Here is a 19608-nt window from a genome sequence, read left to right as displayed (position 1 = left end):
CTGTTCATAAAGCTTTGCAATAAAAAACGAGCGAATATTAAGCTATAAGAATTAATAGCAGAGAACTATTCCTCAGCAAACCGAAAGTAGAAAAGTTGACAGCTTAGATTATGCATGAGGGGCGCCCAACGGGTTGCGGCGTAAAGCCCACCCTTTTCAAAAAGGGGGTAATTCAGAAATAAATAAAAAACAAATAAAACTCCGAAAATAAGCATAAAAGGCACAGAAAATTTGTTTATTTCAGTGTAAGATAGTATTTAATTTCACTTGTGATCATAAAAAAACTACATTTTCAGTCGTGGCTTTGTCACTCGTGAAAATATGTTTTTCTATGACACTCGTGAAATAAAATACGATCTTACACTGAAACAAACAAATATCCTCTATATATTTAAGATTGCTTGATTGTTTAATTTTTATAATCACTGCTTTGATATAACTGTTAATACTATACTGTATTTGTTCAGAAGTGCCATGGACTTCTTGATATTTGTAAATATTTCTTCAATCTTAAATCTTGTTATGATAATTCGAGACAGAATGATAAAACTTAAACAATGACCACTGTGATGCATTTAAGTATTTATCATTTTAAATCAATTGTGCTCAGCCTAAAAGGCTAAAACGGATGTGAATCACGTTTGAGATTATTTTCCGGAGATTGAGCCAGCATTTGAGACCATTTTTAAAAGTTTTCTTCTCGGTCGGTCGTTAACAAAATCATGGCTGGATAAATCTGCTGGACTCAAAAAAAATGCTGCTCACATGAAATAACACAAAACACTTTTAAAACGTATTTGTCAATCATATATTATTCCTTTTTACCAAATATACATACGTCTTTTAAATGTTTAAAGTTTAATAAAAGGGCGGCTTAGTCATTGCATTGAGTAAAACCGTCATGTACGATGAAGTATTGTTGAATGTTATCCATTTCGTATTGCTGTGCTTATCCTATTGAATGTCTAATTAAAAATTATTTGAAAGCATTTTGCAAAGTAATTTATGTATGAACAGTGAAATATATTTCAGAATCAAATGTATTTCAAGTATTTATCCAGTTTCGAAATTTCACTGTTTTTACTGTTATTTTGCCCACTTGTCCGTTTCCTGGTATTGTGAACACGTTGCTACAATGAAAACAAAATAAACATTAAAGATTCAGGAAGTAACACAAGCATACAATCAAATAACTGTAAATGTGAAGGTAATCCAACTATCGTTAAGATAAAAGTTGTTTCACATTACATTGGTTTCTTTGATAGTTTGTAGATTAAGGATTTATGTGAATTTCAAGGAATCGTCCATTTTTAATATAAGCATATAAAACTTTATACGAATATACGGAAATTATTTAAAGGCTTCATATCACACATACTTGTTTATCAGTTGATGTAAAGTATCACAAATAACTTTGTTCTGTAATAAATGAAACTGAAAATAAATGAATGGAATACGACAATAACTCCAACATAATGCATAAATGTGAAAAATATTATTGAAATCATCATTTGAAACGGTATAACCACATCCTGTTATGAAGGCTCACACACTCAAAATTGAAGAAGAGATATTAATTTGCGTTACTTCCTTCTGAACAACACTTATGCTTAAGTGCTGGTCAATTGTTTCAGTAACGAAGACGAAAAATCTGAAATGAGTGACATGACCTACTTCAACGAATGTTATGAAACAATTGATTGTTTTCCCGTGACCTATGAGACGTTAACAATCACATATTGTAGCAAATAGAGTAAGGGATAATAACATATCTTAACAGTGTTAAGGACAACATTTAGTTTTCATTTAGGTTAATGTCACGACAACAATTTAGCTTTGGGTTGTTTTACCAATGAACTTGAATATAAAGTGTTAAAACTTTCTGTGAACACATTCGTGAATGTTTAGTGTCCATGCCGTTACCTTATTATAACTTTAGTTATAGTTGTTTTGCTCTAGTGTGGAAGGCTACTGTTCGGATTTCACGATGGACTACATAGTTGTTTCTGCTTTAATTCTACTGTATCTTATAAAAGGTAAATAGTACATTCTTTTTATGCTACAACTGGTAATTAGATATATATATATAGAACCAGAACAAATGGAACCTTAAATAATAATAATAATAATAATAATAATAATAATAATAATAATAATAATAATAATAATGATGATGATGATGATGATGATGATGATGATGATGATGATGATGATGATTATGATGATGATGATGATGATAATAATAATAATAATAATGATAATAATAATAATAATAATAATAATAATAATAATAATAATAATAATAATAATAATTATAATAATTAGTAGTAGTAGTAGTAGTAGTAGTAGTAGTAGTAGTAGTAGTAGTAGTAGTAGTAGTAGTAGTAGTAGTAGTAGTAGTATAATAATAATAATAATAATAATAATAATAATAATAATAATAATATCTAACCGGACTTTGGTTGTCCGGGTACTAGTTGCTAAACACTCAGTCGAGATGTTTTCGCTTCTGGACTAGCGCGACCTCCTATTTTGAAACCATACTGTTCTCCATTATTCTCTGTTGTACTTGGTATCGATATGAAGTATTTTTATCATATTCATTACTACATGTACTTTGAAATCAGAGAAATGGTGGAATGAAAGTATGACAAATCTATTGCCAACGCCCCATCGAATGAAGGCATTTCCCCTAAGTGTCAATTTAATGAATCCTATGATGCTTTTAGTGCTGTGATATGTGTAGATTGATTAATTTTCAGTGTGTCAAATTTCAAAAAGCCAATCATCATATCGTACATCCGGTTACTACAGAGGTTTTAGATAATTAAATAAAATATGTCTGTAGAGCATGAACCTACTAAACGTTGGTCGAACTATTTAGGATGCATTATATATGAAGGATCCATCACCAGTCGTCATATAATACACACATTTATTCAACGATTTTAGGAAATGTATTAGTAAGCGAGCCTTTGGCGATCTTACTAACATATTTCCTGTACGAGGTGAATACATTTGTCTTATATAACAATTTGTGACAGATATCTTTATTTTTTGTTTGTATCAAATAAAAAGACCTACTGAGCTTGTTTTAAGCTGCGCTGATGATGAGCCGAACAACATAAACTGACAAAGCAATGCCATTTTTCGCGCTAAATGCTTTGCAAAATTTAGTACATGGAATAATTTAAAACAAACTATTTAAATTCCGGTAGAGTGAATATTGAGATGATATTCATTAGGAATCACAACGTTATGTACACACTATTGTTTTAGTGAAATTGCTTTCTTTAAAGATTGTGACCTGGATAAATGACCTTATGATATAAATATAATCAGGAACGTCATTTCCTGTTAAAATACATAAAGTGACGACTGTTATACGCAAGTGCTGTATGAAACAAAAAAAGTGGAAAATTAAAACTGCTTTATTGAAATAAATCATGATAGGTAATGGACTTTTGGAGACAACAGTATTTTCGGGGAAAATATTTTTTCCATAAGCTACATGCCATTATGGACATTTTGATGTTATAAAGTCCCTGTTATCTGACGTTGAACGGTTGTTAGCTTCAAATTGCCCTCCATTTACTACAAATGTGATGCATACACATATACAATTAATGATTTGGGGAAATAAGCGTCCTTAACCTTAAGTGTTTGAATTGGTTGTCCCTCAATATTTGTGATTTAAACAAATGTCAATTAATCAATATCAGTTCAAGTGTATGGTATTGTAAAATAGAAATGAAATTATTGAATCATAGATATTGCGACGATTTTTTAAAACTTACATTTGAATCTTAAATACATAATACGTAAGTATTATGACAGAGGAAGGAAGGGTTTTTACCGTATCTGTTAATCTCGCTTGTGCACAGTTTTGCAAGAGGTACTGATTTAAGTTAATATACTGTTTCTTGTTATACTTAAATGCTCCTCTGATTACCGGAAAACACTTCAGTTTGCATTATCATATATATGGTATTGTGCGTTAGGGGGTGGAGGGCTTTGGTTCATACATGTCCTATGTTTTATTTGAGGGGTACAATTCACTTAACGAGTAAGACCCAATTTCCTCGCTCACTCCGAGGGATAAAGTCATCCGATTGTATGTCCCTGCTGCGGAACTCCGCGCCTGAGGAGATAAGCAAAATCTAACACTTTCTGTTCAGAAGTTAATCGTTTTTACCCCTTTATCAGTTGTAAGTCGCATTAAGTTTTTACCAGCGATCTATTTGTGTATGTGTGTTTAAACACTGATTAAATGTTATCCTGACTTGTTTCATTCGCTAATTCATTCAATCCTTCAATAAGTACAGCACAGTTTTAGAAAGTACAGATTAAGTTCTGTTTTGTTTTGTGTTATGGGCCATAATGCAGAATGTTTAGAATATTGAAGATAACCGCAGCCGTTAGCATCACATCTACAATTATTTCAAAAACTGATGATCAGTTATAACATTAAAGCAGCTAAATATCCCAGTGTGTTAATACCACGTGATAAATTGCGTCATATATTCTACGTAGGAATATTTATGCAAAAAGCTACAGAAACAAGCTCAGTAGCAAAAAGTTTAAACATAAGCCCTGTTTAGTGGCACTGGGCAACCTTTAAAGACATAGAACACAAACTCACAAACAAGAAACATATAAGAACAGCCAAAAACTCCACAAACACCACAGTGCATACATACTATATATATATAAGAAATAGGTATGTTTATCAAGAATTGTTAGGTACCGCCTTGGAACGGTCAGTAAAATGTAATTTTAACGGGGTTTTTAGCCAGTTTATGTGCACAAACCTCACCCTTAGGCAACATTTGGCTTAAAATGAAGACTTAGATCAGAGATAACTTTTCTCTTACTACATCATTTTAAACAACACAAGGGAAGTCTATGCCGCTTAAAATGCCCCGCCTTCGTTTTATTGATATGGTGATTAGTTTCATCAAACACTTTGACAAACCTGTTTCCACAATTATATTTTGGCAGTGATCCGCCAGACGGCCGTATTCTGCAAAGGTTTGTCGACGTGTTTTATTAAGCTAAACTCTCAATCAAACTCTGGTAAAAGAACGAAAGCGGGGCTCCATGAGTGGCGTAGATTGTGCTAAGTTTCATTTGAAATGGTGAAAAATAGTGAAGTTATCTTTGTTTAAAGTCTTTATTCGAAGCAAAATAATGCTGTATCCTACACAAGCGTAGTAAATCGATTTTAAACTTTTTTAAGAAAATATATCAAACATTAAATGATCAATATATCGAAGTGAAATGTGTATTCTTAAGCAGAAGCGTGTGGAAAAACGGATGTCGGAGACTTCGTACCACTTCAATATCATATCACTACATATCTTACCATTCTTGGTAAATATTTCTACCCCAATCATTGGCGAATGCTACGAATGCTCCTCTAACGATAGTGGTTACTGGTACGAAGTCTCCGTAAATCGAGGAAAAACGTACCTTGCTTTCAGATTCTCGGTTGGATCGATAAAACGTAAACAATGTTTAAATGTGTACTAAATGAAAATAAAGACAATTTATCTCAGTTAAACGCACGTTAGTATTATGACAGAGAAGTGTTCGGATTGAATTAACATTAACTGCTTATCTCGCTTGCGCTTAGTTTTACAATGGGTACTGGTTTATATTTTATATATAATATGTATTATATTGCTTGATATACTGAACAATTCACACATCTTTAACAGAGCTGTTATTATCAACTTTCATACTCAGTTTTCCCTATATATATATTATATATTGCTATACATATGTATGTGTATATGCATACCTAACGACGAAAGAATGTTCACTTAACATGTAAAACATTAACATTTTACTATTGACAGGTTTCATTGAAAAGTTGGCAAGTTCTGATATAATCATGAAATATGTTTATCACGTTACACAACACTTATTTTTTATCGATGCTTCTGCTAGACGTGGGCTAGCTCTATTCACATTTCCCGGGATTGAATCGTGCTGCCAATCTTAAAGCTTCCTTTTTATATAAAAAAAGATAAACTTCTAACCTTCATTCTATGATCCTTGCTTTCACTGTTCACTTATATAATTTTCTTAAAGTGGCAATCGTATTTAAAAAAAAACGTACACATGTATAACAAACATATATTTTGAGTGATAAACCTTACGAAATAATATTGTGGTACATCTTATTTGGGAGTAAGAGTGCATATTTAAAGAGTTTGTATAAATTATGACTTATTATGATTGAAATTAATGGTACGAGCCTGGTTGTCAAATAATACAATTGTAAGCCCTGTTTAGAGGCACAAGACCTCAGTGACACTAGACAAAGTAGCTATAACGATAAATGATCGGTAAAACGGTTCACTTGTATGTTCTGCAGATCGCAATGAATTGTTGAAAATAATTAGTAAAACCTGTTACCTCATGTAAATTTAAACATTATTGTATTTTTTGTGTTTTTTCCTTATCTTTTTAATTTACTTCGGTATTATTACAATCATTAAATTAACATAATTGTTTAGTCTCGCCAGTACAATGAACAGTTACAGAATAAACTTTTCTTTTCTTTCTTTCCCGAAACCTGTAAGCTTTATTTTATTATAGTTGTTGTAGCTGATGTTGCTGTTGTTGTTGTTGGAGTTTATATTATCATTGTTGTTGTTGTTGTTGTTGTTGTTGTTGCTGTAGGTGGTGAGGCTAATGTTTGCGGTAATCTGGCATATCTTAAGCCTGCATTTCAATGGAGAAATGTGACTTTTGTGTTCAAACCGGACAATTACCAAAGCGAACTGACTCCAATTTTGAAATTCGGAAGACCCAACTCACAATTAAACGCATACATTACTGCTCCAACCAATAAAGTGTACCACATCGTTTTCAACACCTCTGCGGACTCTACAAACTATCACAATACATACTTTTTGGTCAGTTATGGTCAATGCGTATCAAATTGGGAACTCCTACAATTAGAAGGTAAATGAACTTATTCCAATCTGGCTCAATAACAATACCTAGAGACTCACTGATTATTCTACTCTTAAATCTGTATTTATAATAAAGTTTGCAAACCGTTAATAAAAAAGTTTTAAGAGCAATTGAATATACTTTCAAAGCAATTTTCAATTATCGTGATATATGACGTTTGTGATACACTTATACTTTTAAGCTCTCTCTGATTGCGGATTTTTGTACATTCGGACCAAGGTGATTACCGCAGGAGGTACTGTCGAGTTGGGCTACTTCCCCACTAAAGCCGTATTAAACACAAAGGTTAGTTATGTTCGCCAATGGTATAACGCCACCTCCTCCTCGGATATGCAATTATCAGATGTTCGCTTTTCTGAGAGGGAGGATCCAAACTGGGAGTTTGTACTGACAATACAAAACGTAAACCGATGGATGACTGGAAACTACAGTGTGAGATGTACAGAGGGCCGGACTGACAGGAACACGTGGCCTCACGGGAACAAATTTACAAATCCCGTTGAAATAGCCCTTATTGGTGAATCACTATTTAAATCTTTTTCTCATTAACTATAACGATGATTTCCTAGCATTAACCAACGCGTATTTCTAAAACCTCGTGATACAGAATTATACCTTTTTAATACACAACGTTAACAATGATTTTTTCAGATCCATGCTTGTTTGAAAGTTTAAGTCAATTATATATAATTGTTTGCAGACAAAAAAAATAATTCTTTGTTTGTTTCCTTGATCAAGTTCCATCAGGTAAACCTTCGCTTCATTCCTATAAACATACTTCTGAATGTGAAGATTGCTTAGTCGGGATTGACGGTAAGGATCTAGGCAATCATATTTACTGTCATACAATCGGCGGAACGGTTCCAACAATCTATGTAGGAGAGAGCAACGTAACCGTACACTATGTTAGTAATGATAAGTACCGCCCGTCCACGTATGTTGCGAGTGAAGATGACCACATGAAAGTCGTTACATGCAGCGTCTTCAATGCAGCTATGCCAGCGCCACTATATACAAGTTCCAAACTTTACGTCGCTGGTAAAGTAATTTATGCATGTTTCCTAAAGTTCAGCATTGTCACAAATTAAGCATTAAATATTCAAATTTTAAAACAAAATTGATTATTTGTTAAGTTTGCTTAGTTTGTTTTATGTTACAAAAATAAAACTCTATTGGTATGAAATATTCATGAGTTGAGTCCAGCTTAATGCATGTACATAAGATTTCAGTTGGATTTTTTTCACTCAATTTTTTAAACAAACCTTCTAAAATATCAAGAAATAGTTTGCGCATTTACCAGTGGAGCCAGAAAAAGCAGTTCTCAATGTACCTGAACTAAAGGAAGGGGACCCTGCTAACATTACATGCACTTCCAAGGGAGGGAGACCGTCGTCGACATTGAGTCTTATGTTAAATGCGACCAACATTTCTTCAATAGCGAGCACTACAACCAATTATAACGAAGATTTAAGAATTTACACCACACAGATTGGTTTAAATGCAAGTGCCGAAAGAGATTGGCATTCTATGGAAGTCGAATGCTACCGACATACGCACCTTTTTGGAGACTACATGACAGGAAAGGAAACAATAAATTGTAGATGTAAGTTTGATTCAAAATAGCAAAAGTAAAACATAATATGTGTTTAATGGTTTGTTTAATAAAATAATATCTCAAATTCTCAAATACCTGTAGTATTGAAGTATTTGAAGTAAATGTGATTGTTGTCATCCAATATTTGATGTTTTGTGATCGTAAAACACTAGAATGCGTTTTTGCGTGCAAATCGGTCAATTCACAATTGCATTCCATCGGTGGAATTGTGACATTAAATCCGTCTTCAGCGTTTAATTATTGGATTCGCAAATTGTTGATAAAAACTATTTAAGCCTATGTGGGGAAGTTTTGTTTCATTTGGTCATGATTTATAAATGTGAATCTTGAAGTGTCTTAACCACGAGCAAAAATTAAAGATTTCTTTGTGGGCAAATTGCACCAATGATTGACTTCTCAACTATGTGTTATATCTTTTAATCATTACGATTTTAAAACCCCATAAAATGGAAAGTTATCAATGGTCTGATATAATATACCTATCGCTCTGCCAAATTTACTTAGAATACGAGGCGGGTGACATAATAAAATAATAAGTTAAATGAATAAAACGGTCACAAATTAAAAGTGTCAAAGTCAATATATTACTTCCCTACATACACCATTTCTTTAGTATTGAACTGTAGACAAGCTAAGTAGCCAACACCCTGTTTAGAGGCGTAGAGTTAATGCATAACAGGCACTTCTAATAAGACACACAACATCACACATTAACACAGACAGTCCATACATACATACTTTGACGGCTACCGTCTCTTGTCAAGCTGAACACTATGAAAATATACAGGACCTCCTGAATCACTCACAACACTGTCGTTCTGGGGCTACTATCGGAAAACCATGGAAACATACATATACATAAATGTTGTTTCTAAGAACTTCTTTTGGCATTCACCTATGAACATCTGAAATGGGCTAGACGACGGCGAAAGCAGATGAGGTTATATTGACATATAACTACATATCCACTGATTTTATGCGTTCAAAACGTGTCACATAAACTTTACATTTCAACCAAAAGATGCAAAACCTTCAATCACTGTTTGAAAAAGTGATTAAGGTAATTGAACGCGCTAAATGACATATTGCAGTACTTCTGTCCATATAGCAAAACAACTTGACATTATAAATTTCCATAACAAAAAGTTAAAATGCAAACAAATAGGTTTTGAAATAAAATTGCAAAAAATCAAAATATCAGATTTCTTTGAATCGTTTTATGTATTTGCATACATTTATTACTCTTATAAATACAGTTTAAATTGTAAAGCGCTATAATATCTGTTTTGAATTTGTCCCTAGTGCACTCTACAGTTTAATAGACTTGCAGTTAATATTCATTTAGTCATATTCCTAACGTTTACAGATCCACCTTCAGAGATATTTCTAGAGGAACCAGATATACCTACCAAACTTCAAAACATCTACCATCTCGTCTATACCTGTAGGGTAAAAGACTTTAACGACGATTGCAGCTTACAGTGGACCTCAGATAATCCTTCGCTTCTAAAGAATAAAAATCCTGAAAAGAACACGAGTGTTAAATCCATCATGTCCATACTTAACGTATCTGTCACCAAGGAGGACTTTGGCAATGTGCTTGTTTGCAGTGCTGTTTGTTCAAGCTTTCAACGTAACATCTCGAAATCAAATATTGTAGTGGTGCCTTGTAAGTTACTTCAATCACTTAAAATAAGTTTAAAGCAACACCAGATATCGGTTTTCAAGTACTGCTCAACACATTGTCATTGACATCTCTGTAAGGAGAAGAATTTTGTAAACTGGTATATTGCATTAAAATGAAAGGTCTGAAATATATGTACAAAATGTTGGTGAATGAAAGGCATTAAATGTCTCATATTTGTACAAAATTCTGTTAACATTAAGGGCCTTAAATGTTCGCATATTTGTACAAAGTTCTGTTGATATGAAAGGCCTTAAAAGTCCCATATTTGAACAAAATGACGTTAACACAATGAATGGTAAATATATAATGTACATGTATTTATGCTTCCGCTCGGTCAGACACTTTATTGTTCTAGTGGGGTAAACTTTTCACTAGAAATTTTGTTAGATTTAATTAGTATAAAATGATTTTGCCATGACCTTTTGCCTGAATGTTTTTGACATCGCTAATAAACCGAAACCGAGTAATGAAAAATATATTTTTTTTATTTTTTAACTATGCCATGCTATGTTCAGAATTACTGAGCTGTGAGCTGTAGTTTTATTTATCGGATATATAGGTTTGGGATACTTGCTAATAAAATTATTCAGATATTAAGTTTACGAATATCATTTATTACTTCAGATTTTCCAGTGTTGTCACTTTCAGTTGGAAATGAACTATTTTTACATAAAGATGAGTCAAAGACTGTAACCTGCAGTGCTAAAAGTTATCCTCTTGCAGACATTGTATGGTCAAGTGAGTTCTCAAAACCCCTTCGTACGTGTCGAAAGAATGCCACTTGCACTCTTTCTATTGAACATATTTCTGTCGATGAGCGACACACATATACTTGCAAGGCATCAACAGAGTTCGGAAATGCCAGTTCTTCTTTCGTTGCAATCGGTACAGGTAAATGACTTAAATACTTGTAACCCTTGTTTTAATGTTTTCCTGCTTAAAATTATCAACATTCCAATTTTGAAGTATTTCTGGCATCAATACAAACACTTGTGTAATCAAATAATCTGAGATGTTGCATGGTAAACTCGTCAATATTAACCATGGTATGAATTGAGAAACATCATAAATCGAGACCAATCTTTCGGAAACACTTAATACAACATAAGTTTGAAAAAATCAGCTTTGTTTTTATCGACGCGTTTCGTTGACAGCAATTTTAACATGAAATTGCAACATTGTGAACGCCCTGTAAAGGGGTATTCCGAATGCAACAAATATGAAATGGTCAAGAAAGACCTCAAATATATTCGATACGGAGCAGCGTTCATGTGCACAAGTATAGAAGGACAAAACACACAAACAAGAACGATTATAACTAATTGAGAACGTTGTTTTGGTGCTTAATGTTATTGCACGGTAAAATATAAGTATTCTGGGTTCACATACTTTCTTGTCACTGTCCTGTTATCTAGATACTATTTACTTCGACCAGGGCTTAATAGGCTTTAATATATTATTTCGATAAGCAAAATGATTTATTTAAACTTTATTTTACACAATAAAAAAAAAAAAATGTGCTTCATGGTAATCACGACAATAACTAGTTTACCCTGTGTATAAACTGTGTGTATAACAGAAATTAACCCAAAAAATAAATAGTCAGCTTAGCTTCATCCTGTTATATTCAGACTTTATAATGTTCGAGGAAGTGGAGCGTTGAAATGTTAAGGTTACTATTTGGTCTGTCTCTCAAAATTCCTTTGTTTTGAGTTTATTTCGGATCATTTTAATATGACAAAACGGTTCTGGAAAACAGATAACTGCTGAAGCCAGTGCTAGGGCTACCATTTCTGTCGAAGAACAGCCTCAATAACTCCGAGACTGATATTTTCATAGCCCGGTGTTGTTTGTGCTTCCGAAGGATCGGGAATGCATTCATTGTAGTCTATTTTTACAGGTAAACATGAGAAACAGGGAATAAAAGAAACAGAAAGTGCATCTCCGTTACCATGGATTGCTGCGGCAGTCGGATGTCTCATACTAATTATCGTAACTGCCGGGTCGGTGATCGTCGTTAGGAAAAGTAACATATTTTCAGTTATTAACAGTTAAGCAAATAAAACCAGTTGGATGTCTTGTCTCGTAATTGTCATAATTCTAATATTTAATAAGATCCTTTCCTAATCAGTAAAACAGTTTGCAATTTGATTAAATGATCTACTTAAATTGTCATATTTTTGGTTTCTGTGGTCGCTGTCAGGAAGATCTAGAATAAGATACTTTCCTAAACTTTACAGTAAAACAGTTTACAGACTTCAGAATACACGTACCAGTTTTTAAGGTTGATTGTATGACCGAAGCTTGAATAAGATACATGTATAAGAAAAAAAGGAAAGGAAAAGATTATTATCTTACTTTAAGATTATTAAACATGAGATAATACACTCTCATTGCACATTTTTACTTTCAGGAAGTCAACAAAAAAGAACATTAAACAGACAAAATGAACAGTTAGTGTAAATATAGTTTGAAATCATTATATCATAATCATGTTGTTTACCGACATAATATGAAGACAATTGTTTTTGTCATTTCTATAAAAAATGATTTACTTACTAGTCTACATATAAAAGCGGAATTAAGTTACTGTGCATGTGAAAACATACCAGGCTCAAATTGTTTGAAACATTTGAAGTCCCTAATAACAGGACAATTAGTCCTTAATTTAATAAAGATGATGAAGTACATTCAAGTTAATTTAGCACATACAATGTTCTTCATAGTATTTGTACGAATTGAAATACAGCTAAGTTGCCACAAATTACAAGATTAAAACTTAATAAAGATAAGTATCTTTTCATGATTACAGAACAATAAAAAAGTATTGCCATCCAAAGTAAGAGTAAGCTAAGCTCAATATTTTTGTTTTGGTATAAATTGTTTATTGTTCTGCTTTAAAAGAGATATGAGTGTTATTAAAGGAACATGTTTTAAAGATAATGCTGATGAACTGAATGTTTTATGCTAAAAATTGTACTTCCAGTAACTATTTGGCTGAATGGAATAAGATAATTATGCCTGTTACGCTTACGAAATTTCTAGAAATTTGGGGCCAGTTCTTAAATATGTCGAATTTAATTAATTATCACTTGATATGAGGCAGTATATTAGTTGGATCGGTGTGTTAAAATGGGGGTTAACAGCAAGAACTCGCCAAACTTTGATTATTAAAGAAAAATCTCTTATTATGAACACTTACGTTTTATATATATATCATTTAGTTTCATAATACAATAACCCTTAACATTAATTTTGTGGACAGTTAATTTTTTGTCATTAAAAATGTTTTACCTATGGTGGATCTAGATGTTGGACCGCATTATAGTAACTCTACCTTTAAAAACATGCCTGGTCTTAAATATGCCCAGCAAAATCAGCTTAAAAAATTATGTAATTCTGAATGTTGTCATATGATATGCGAACATTTCCCTCGTATTGTAGCATTTAAATAAACAATAATAACTTACTGTATAAATCATTCGAGAGAAAGGGGTCTTACTTTGTACACTTTTTTAGGCTAGTATATGTGAAGAATATTGTTTTATGCACTTAATGTTTTACATTTGACTATAATGTCTATATTACCATTACACTGTAGGAATATTCAAAATGGTAAGTAAATATACATTACATTTTCTCTGTGTAGTACATCAACATCTATTTTACCAATCGCTTTCAAATTCAATGTCATTAAATAATGTAATACTCCGCTAAATAAGCTAAGTACCACATGAAGAAATTAATATATCTCAATACGTGTAAAAGGTTATTTATTACATTCAAGTTAATTTAGTGCGTGTGTGCGTGTGTGTGTGTGCGTGCGTGCGTGCGTGCGTGCGTGCGTGTGTGTTAATATTACTCCTTCGAGTAGCATAACGTCCATTTTACACAACTTTAAAGATAATATATGGCCCTATATGTTACTCGAGGAAAAGGCGCAACATTCTCAAAACGAGCAATTGAACCAGCCAGTTTGTGCAAATTACTGCACGGTATGATCCTTTAATGAGTTTGTGCTATTCCTAACACATAACCGGACATGTTACAGTAAAGCAATCCTGGAACTTGAGCTTGAATGGCCGTTATAAGAATGTCATACTCAAGGGCAAGCAAATTGCAAACCTTTTAAAATCTATGTTTTTATTAAGCAAAAATAGAAAAAGTACTTTATATTAATCAATTGTTTTGAATTTGCCTTTAAAAATGGGACGAACTTGCATTTGTCCTACAAACTGCAATGTCACGAAATTACGAGTTTTAATTAATCACGAAATAATAATATATCTGCATCGAAAAACTGTCCATAAATGTAGTTTATACACTCTGTCACATCTTGCAATATTCTCCAAACAATAGCCTTCTTCTGCCGTCTTCTCATTCAAAGCCAATTCTGATACCTCCTTTGTACTCATTCTCTTTCTAAATGTTAACATAAACTCCATTTGTAAAAATTGTACTGAAATGTATTTGATTGCCTTCGGCACTATATATGATATTCCATATCATTTTGAAAATTAAATATAATTAAGGCTCAGGGCTGTGGCCAGATCCTTATCCGTAGCCATTCCACAAACGAGGCCAAAATGTAATTCCTAAACGTATATTGTGGCAGCAAGGAGTGTAGAGGCAGTATACAGTCCTTTTTTTCCTAATAAACTATAACATCATTAGCAAATACTATTTTTTAATATTTAAGGGTCCGTACATTTATTTTTTTCTTATTTACGACGGCTTTGTGTAATCTTGTTTACATGTTGACGTATATGAATGGTTGTGCCTTCACATTTAGGCATATTTTGGAGTATATGTTAGGAATTTGCCTCGGTTGGGAATGCATTAACACGTTTGGGGTATTGGGCACGAGTGTTGGAATAGCCAAATATCTGAATCTAATATATATATATATATATATATATATGGGTCATTTAATTGCATGCTATTGATCACTAATGATATTGGCCTGTTTTAACTGTGCAAAATTCGTTAAATGTCCTTGAGTTAACTATTTTTCTTCTTCGTCATAACAGATATTAACATACACATCGATTACAAGTACATTCTCGTTTATGGAACTCAATTTCATATCTAACATTGCTTGGAGGATTCATTCATTTCAGGGAATGTTGAAACAAACGAGACCTCTCCTGGCAATGAAGATATAACATACGCACAGGTTGCCAAACCGCCAACAAAAAGGACGCCAGAAAAGACACGACTTGCACCAACACAGGTAATACGACAGTCAAAATCGCACGTGCAAATGGAACTTGAATTAACAATGTGTGTTTTATAAAGGTTATCATCAGCAGGACATAATTTACCCAATCTTTCAATGCTAAGACTGGAGTCAAAGTAACCAATGTACAAGAATGCGAATTATGGATGCCTTGTGACTTGATATTATGAGAGTATCATTTAAAAATAAAAAGTGTAAAAGTAGTACCAAAATACTTTTTACCATAGCATATTGTGGACAGTTCTTGCCTGTCCCTTCCTTGCAGTTCTCATTGTAATATTCAGTTGAAAAAAAAATGAAAAAGTATTCAAACCCTCACAAGTTTTAATTGTATGCTTTTCAGCGGTTAATAGAGATGTATCAGTAAAAAATGAAGTTTCACTGTTTAGAGGCAGAAAAATAACATTTTGATATTTCACTGTTTTTAAAAACGAACTACTTTTTCCGAGTTGTGGCCCTTGTTCCTTATTCAAACTACAATTGAAGTTGGTCCCCTTGCGATAACCATAGTAAATACAAAAAATAAGGTTACTTACTTTGAATAGAATATGTATTCTATGGTATATGCTTTTAGACGTCTGGTAAAAATACAAAATTGATAGTTGACGAAACTTGGTTGTCATGAAACATCATTAAAATTAAAATGATTCACATGTTCATTTGTTATTTTAAAATATAACCTGCAAACCCAGCACATACATTTTTTAATGTAAAACAGAAACAAGCAAAACTGTTTTTCATCTAAACCCAAAAGCCGAGCATCTTTAATTAGCTGCGATAACCGTCATACCTTCCATTAGAGCTGGTTCACGGGTAAATGTCATGATCAGTCCGGAGAAAAAGCCACGCTGCTCGAAACACACAAATATTTATGTGCATGATTTTGCTACATGCACAGTAATTATTTCACAATAATTGGAGCAGCTGGATATCATAAACAGCCTCAACAATTACTTCAAAAAAAATAATCAGCAAAGCAAACAAAATGTCCGGTCACGAGATATTCGCCATTCTTCAGTCTCTCAGTTCGATCACTCCACTAATACAATAAATCCGCATGATTTACGAAAGCAGTGACAGTGATAACTAAAAAGGTTCACTTCCACTTTTACAATCAGCAGACACTTTGAAACATTGACGTCATGTGTTTGATTTTTGGCATAATCACATTTTGCAAGTACATCCGTGACTCACTGAAAGAAATATTGATTTATGTACTCATACGCAATAAGTTTTGTAAGCAATTGCAAAAATAATTAATTGGGTGTTTAGAAAATGGAATGGTACGAATAACTGTGTATTGCTATTTAGCCCTATTTTATTCCGGCATGGACTTGAATAATTTATTTATTATATTAGGCTCTCAACGGGGTGCGTAGGTCAAACAGGGGAACAAACGCATAAACCGTCAGTGGTAGCATAAAAAACAATTTGTTTCAATGGGATATCTATTGTTTTCATCTCATGATCACCAAAAGTTGATATATAAATAGATATGACTTTCGGTACTTACTCGATGAAATAAAAGCGATATCTCACTGAAACGAACAATTATCCTCTATATCTCAAATGTATTTTAGTCTTTATTTTACATATTGATGACCAGCAGCAACACACTTTTAAATGATATAAGATGTATAAAAGGACGCCAGGCATCAAAATCAAACATTATCACCAATGACTCGATGAAATCACTAACGTATTTGTGTATTTCATATCTAAATAAATTACCGAACCAAATTTATACCATGCTTTTATTATATTTAATTTGAATTAACACTTCCCAGGCGACAACCAATGACACATTGATTTACGCTGATTTGGACATTGAACACTTAGAAGAATCCAGTAAAGCTGTTGCAGACAAAAAACAATCCACGGATTCTGAACCAGTGGAATATGTCGAAATCAACTTCGCAGCGAGGGCCCAGATCTCTGAAAGCGAAAACATTTACCAAAATTAATCAATGAGTTCGGTTAGAAATATAACCATTGACATTGTTCTAGTGTGATAAATAGCTTCTGACAAAGGTGTACGCCTGGGACACTCAACAAGTGTTAAATAACATATAGGGATTGACCAACATAAGCGCGTCATGAGAGTTATGTGTAATGTGACTGCCAAATGATTGTTAATGATTTCGAACGGGAAAATTGTTTCCGTCTTTAATAGTTTATAAACAAGCAAAAGAACAGCCGTATTTGTCCATAAGCACGGAAGTATTTTGATGTCCGTTTTTACTCTGTATTTAAAGTTCTCATTTTAATTACTAATATACACATTGTAATTGAATGTTCCCATCTTAATTAGCAATGAACACATAGTAATTTAATGTTCCCATTTTATTTAGCAATGAGCACATTGTAATTGAATGTTCCCATCTTAATTAGCAATGAACACATAGTAATTTAATGTTCCCATTTTATTTAGCAATGAGCACATTGTAATTGAATGTTCCCATTTTATTTAGCAATAAACAAATTCTTATTGAATGTCCATATATACGTTTGTATAGTTTGATGTTTTTGTATTGTATACAACCTGAAATGTTTACTCATTGCTCATATTGACCTAAATAAGACAAATGATTTGTATATATTAATTCGATGACGATTGATTTTCATCTTATATAGCAATAGACACATTGTTTTTGAATTTTCATCAAATCGCAACAGCCTTACATAAATATGCTTGACTGAGTGACAGAAGCGAGACATCGTACAAACTTTAGCGCTTCTTCCTCCATTATATTGTTATTATTTAGTTTTGTGCATATATCACTTGTCTTCTTTTAATGTGTAATTACCACAGCTTAACCTTTGATTACAATAGTTTTGTATTTCTTGATTTTTTTGTATATAAACATTGTTTTAACGAATTAAATCTGCAAACTGTATTATAATGACTCATACATTGATCCTGCATTATATGCGTACTTTTTTTTTAATTGGCCTTACTAAGTAACAATAAATACATTTTTGGTATGTAACATTCCATATAGCTAATGCTCAGTACATCGTCACAACAGGTACCTTAATGACTTAAGTATTATTATCTAGAATATCACGCGGCATTGAGTAATTACTTTGATGTTGATACAGATTTTAAACACATGTTTGACCTTGACTGTTCTATACACGGATATCAACTGTTGTTGTTGTTGTTGTTGTTGTTGTTGTTGTTGTTGTTGTTGAAACTTGATAATAGAAAGTCCTGAAAAAAAGGCATTGACTAAAACCCGGTATCCGATCCATGGACCTTTGTTTCGACTGAATAGTGGAGAAGGTGTTCAAAAGACATATTTTAAAGATGCACTCCTGCTCCCAAATAAGATTTACCGCAATTTATAATATTGTTTTAATATTCAAAAAAGGATGAATAAATGTCGAAAACAATGATTCTTATGAGGGATGCCGAGTTTAATTTGAAATGAGCATAAAACACGTTAGTTCTACCTTATTATACTATAGTAGACCACAGTAAATCTTTTAACAATCACCAATCATTTAATATTTTAGCGCTTTCTGCTATTACATACGCAGTGACAATCTTGTTAGGCCAAAAAAAATTGTTTGTTTAGGGTAACCTTCCCAAAATTTCTAGGTAGAGTAGGTAGGGATTTTTTTTTAAAAATAATTCAAAATTTGTCGTAAGTTCAGAGTGTGTTCTTGCACATGGCAGTCTTTCCTACATTACTGTCATTGCCTGACTTTGTTTTACAATATTAACAATAATTCTGATTAAAATCTGCATTTATCCGCCCTTCGTAACTCTCTATTCGCTAACGAATTTTTTTTTGCTCAGAAACAGAAAAAAATAGTTAGGGTCGGCGCATTTTTATAGGTAGGGTCGGGTTACCCGAAACAGACATATTTGTTTTTATGCCTTATCAGTTATTCATATTTTCCATAGATGCATTATTTAGTAAGTAGTTAAAGATTTATCAGTCAAAATTGATGTTTGTTATACATGTGTATGTATTGATTTTGAATAAAAGTGTCACTTTAATATTAGTACATTTCTCTAAAAGTGAAGTGTTGTCTCTTTGTTTTACTTCTTTCTCTTTTTAATCGCTGACA

At 32.6% G+C, this 19608-nt stretch overlaps 1 protein-coding gene across 2 annotated transcripts; it reads left to right on the top strand.

Annotated features, from left to right (window-relative positions):
- The first annotated feature begins 1301 nt into the window (after positions 1 to 1301).
- On the top strand, positions 1302 to 14169 carry LOC128234251 (uncharacterized). Of its 2 annotated transcripts, XM_052948358.1 has the most exons (10): positions 1596 to 2036; positions 6691 to 6975; positions 7169 to 7504; positions 7726 to 8025; positions 8288 to 8590; positions 9969 to 10271; positions 10914 to 11180; positions 12190 to 12315; positions 12703 to 12742; positions 13891 to 13948. In XM_052948358.1, the coding sequence occupies exons 1-10, from the start codon at positions 1988 to 1990 to the stop codon at positions 13910 to 13912; spliced, it is 2031 nt and encodes a 676-aa protein (XP_052804318.1). In that variant the 5' UTR covers positions 1596 to 1987; the 3' UTR covers positions 13913 to 13948. The 2 variants fall into 2 exon arrangements, with proteins under 2 accessions (XP_052804317.1, XP_052804318.1); XM_052948357.1 differs by lacking the exon at positions 12703 to 12742 and having other exon boundaries at positions 1302 to 2036; positions 13891 to 14169.
- Positions 14170 to 19608: the final 5439 nt, after the last annotated feature.

Source organism: Mya arenaria, chromosome 5 (genome assembly GCF_026914265.1).
Source record: "Mya arenaria isolate MELC-2E11 chromosome 5, ASM2691426v1".
NCBI classification, from domain to species: Eukaryota; Metazoa; Mollusca; class Bivalvia; order Myida; family Myidae; genus Mya; species Mya arenaria.
The sequence above is the reverse complement of the archived record's forward strand: the minus strand, read 5'-3'. Positions and strand labels throughout refer to the sequence as shown.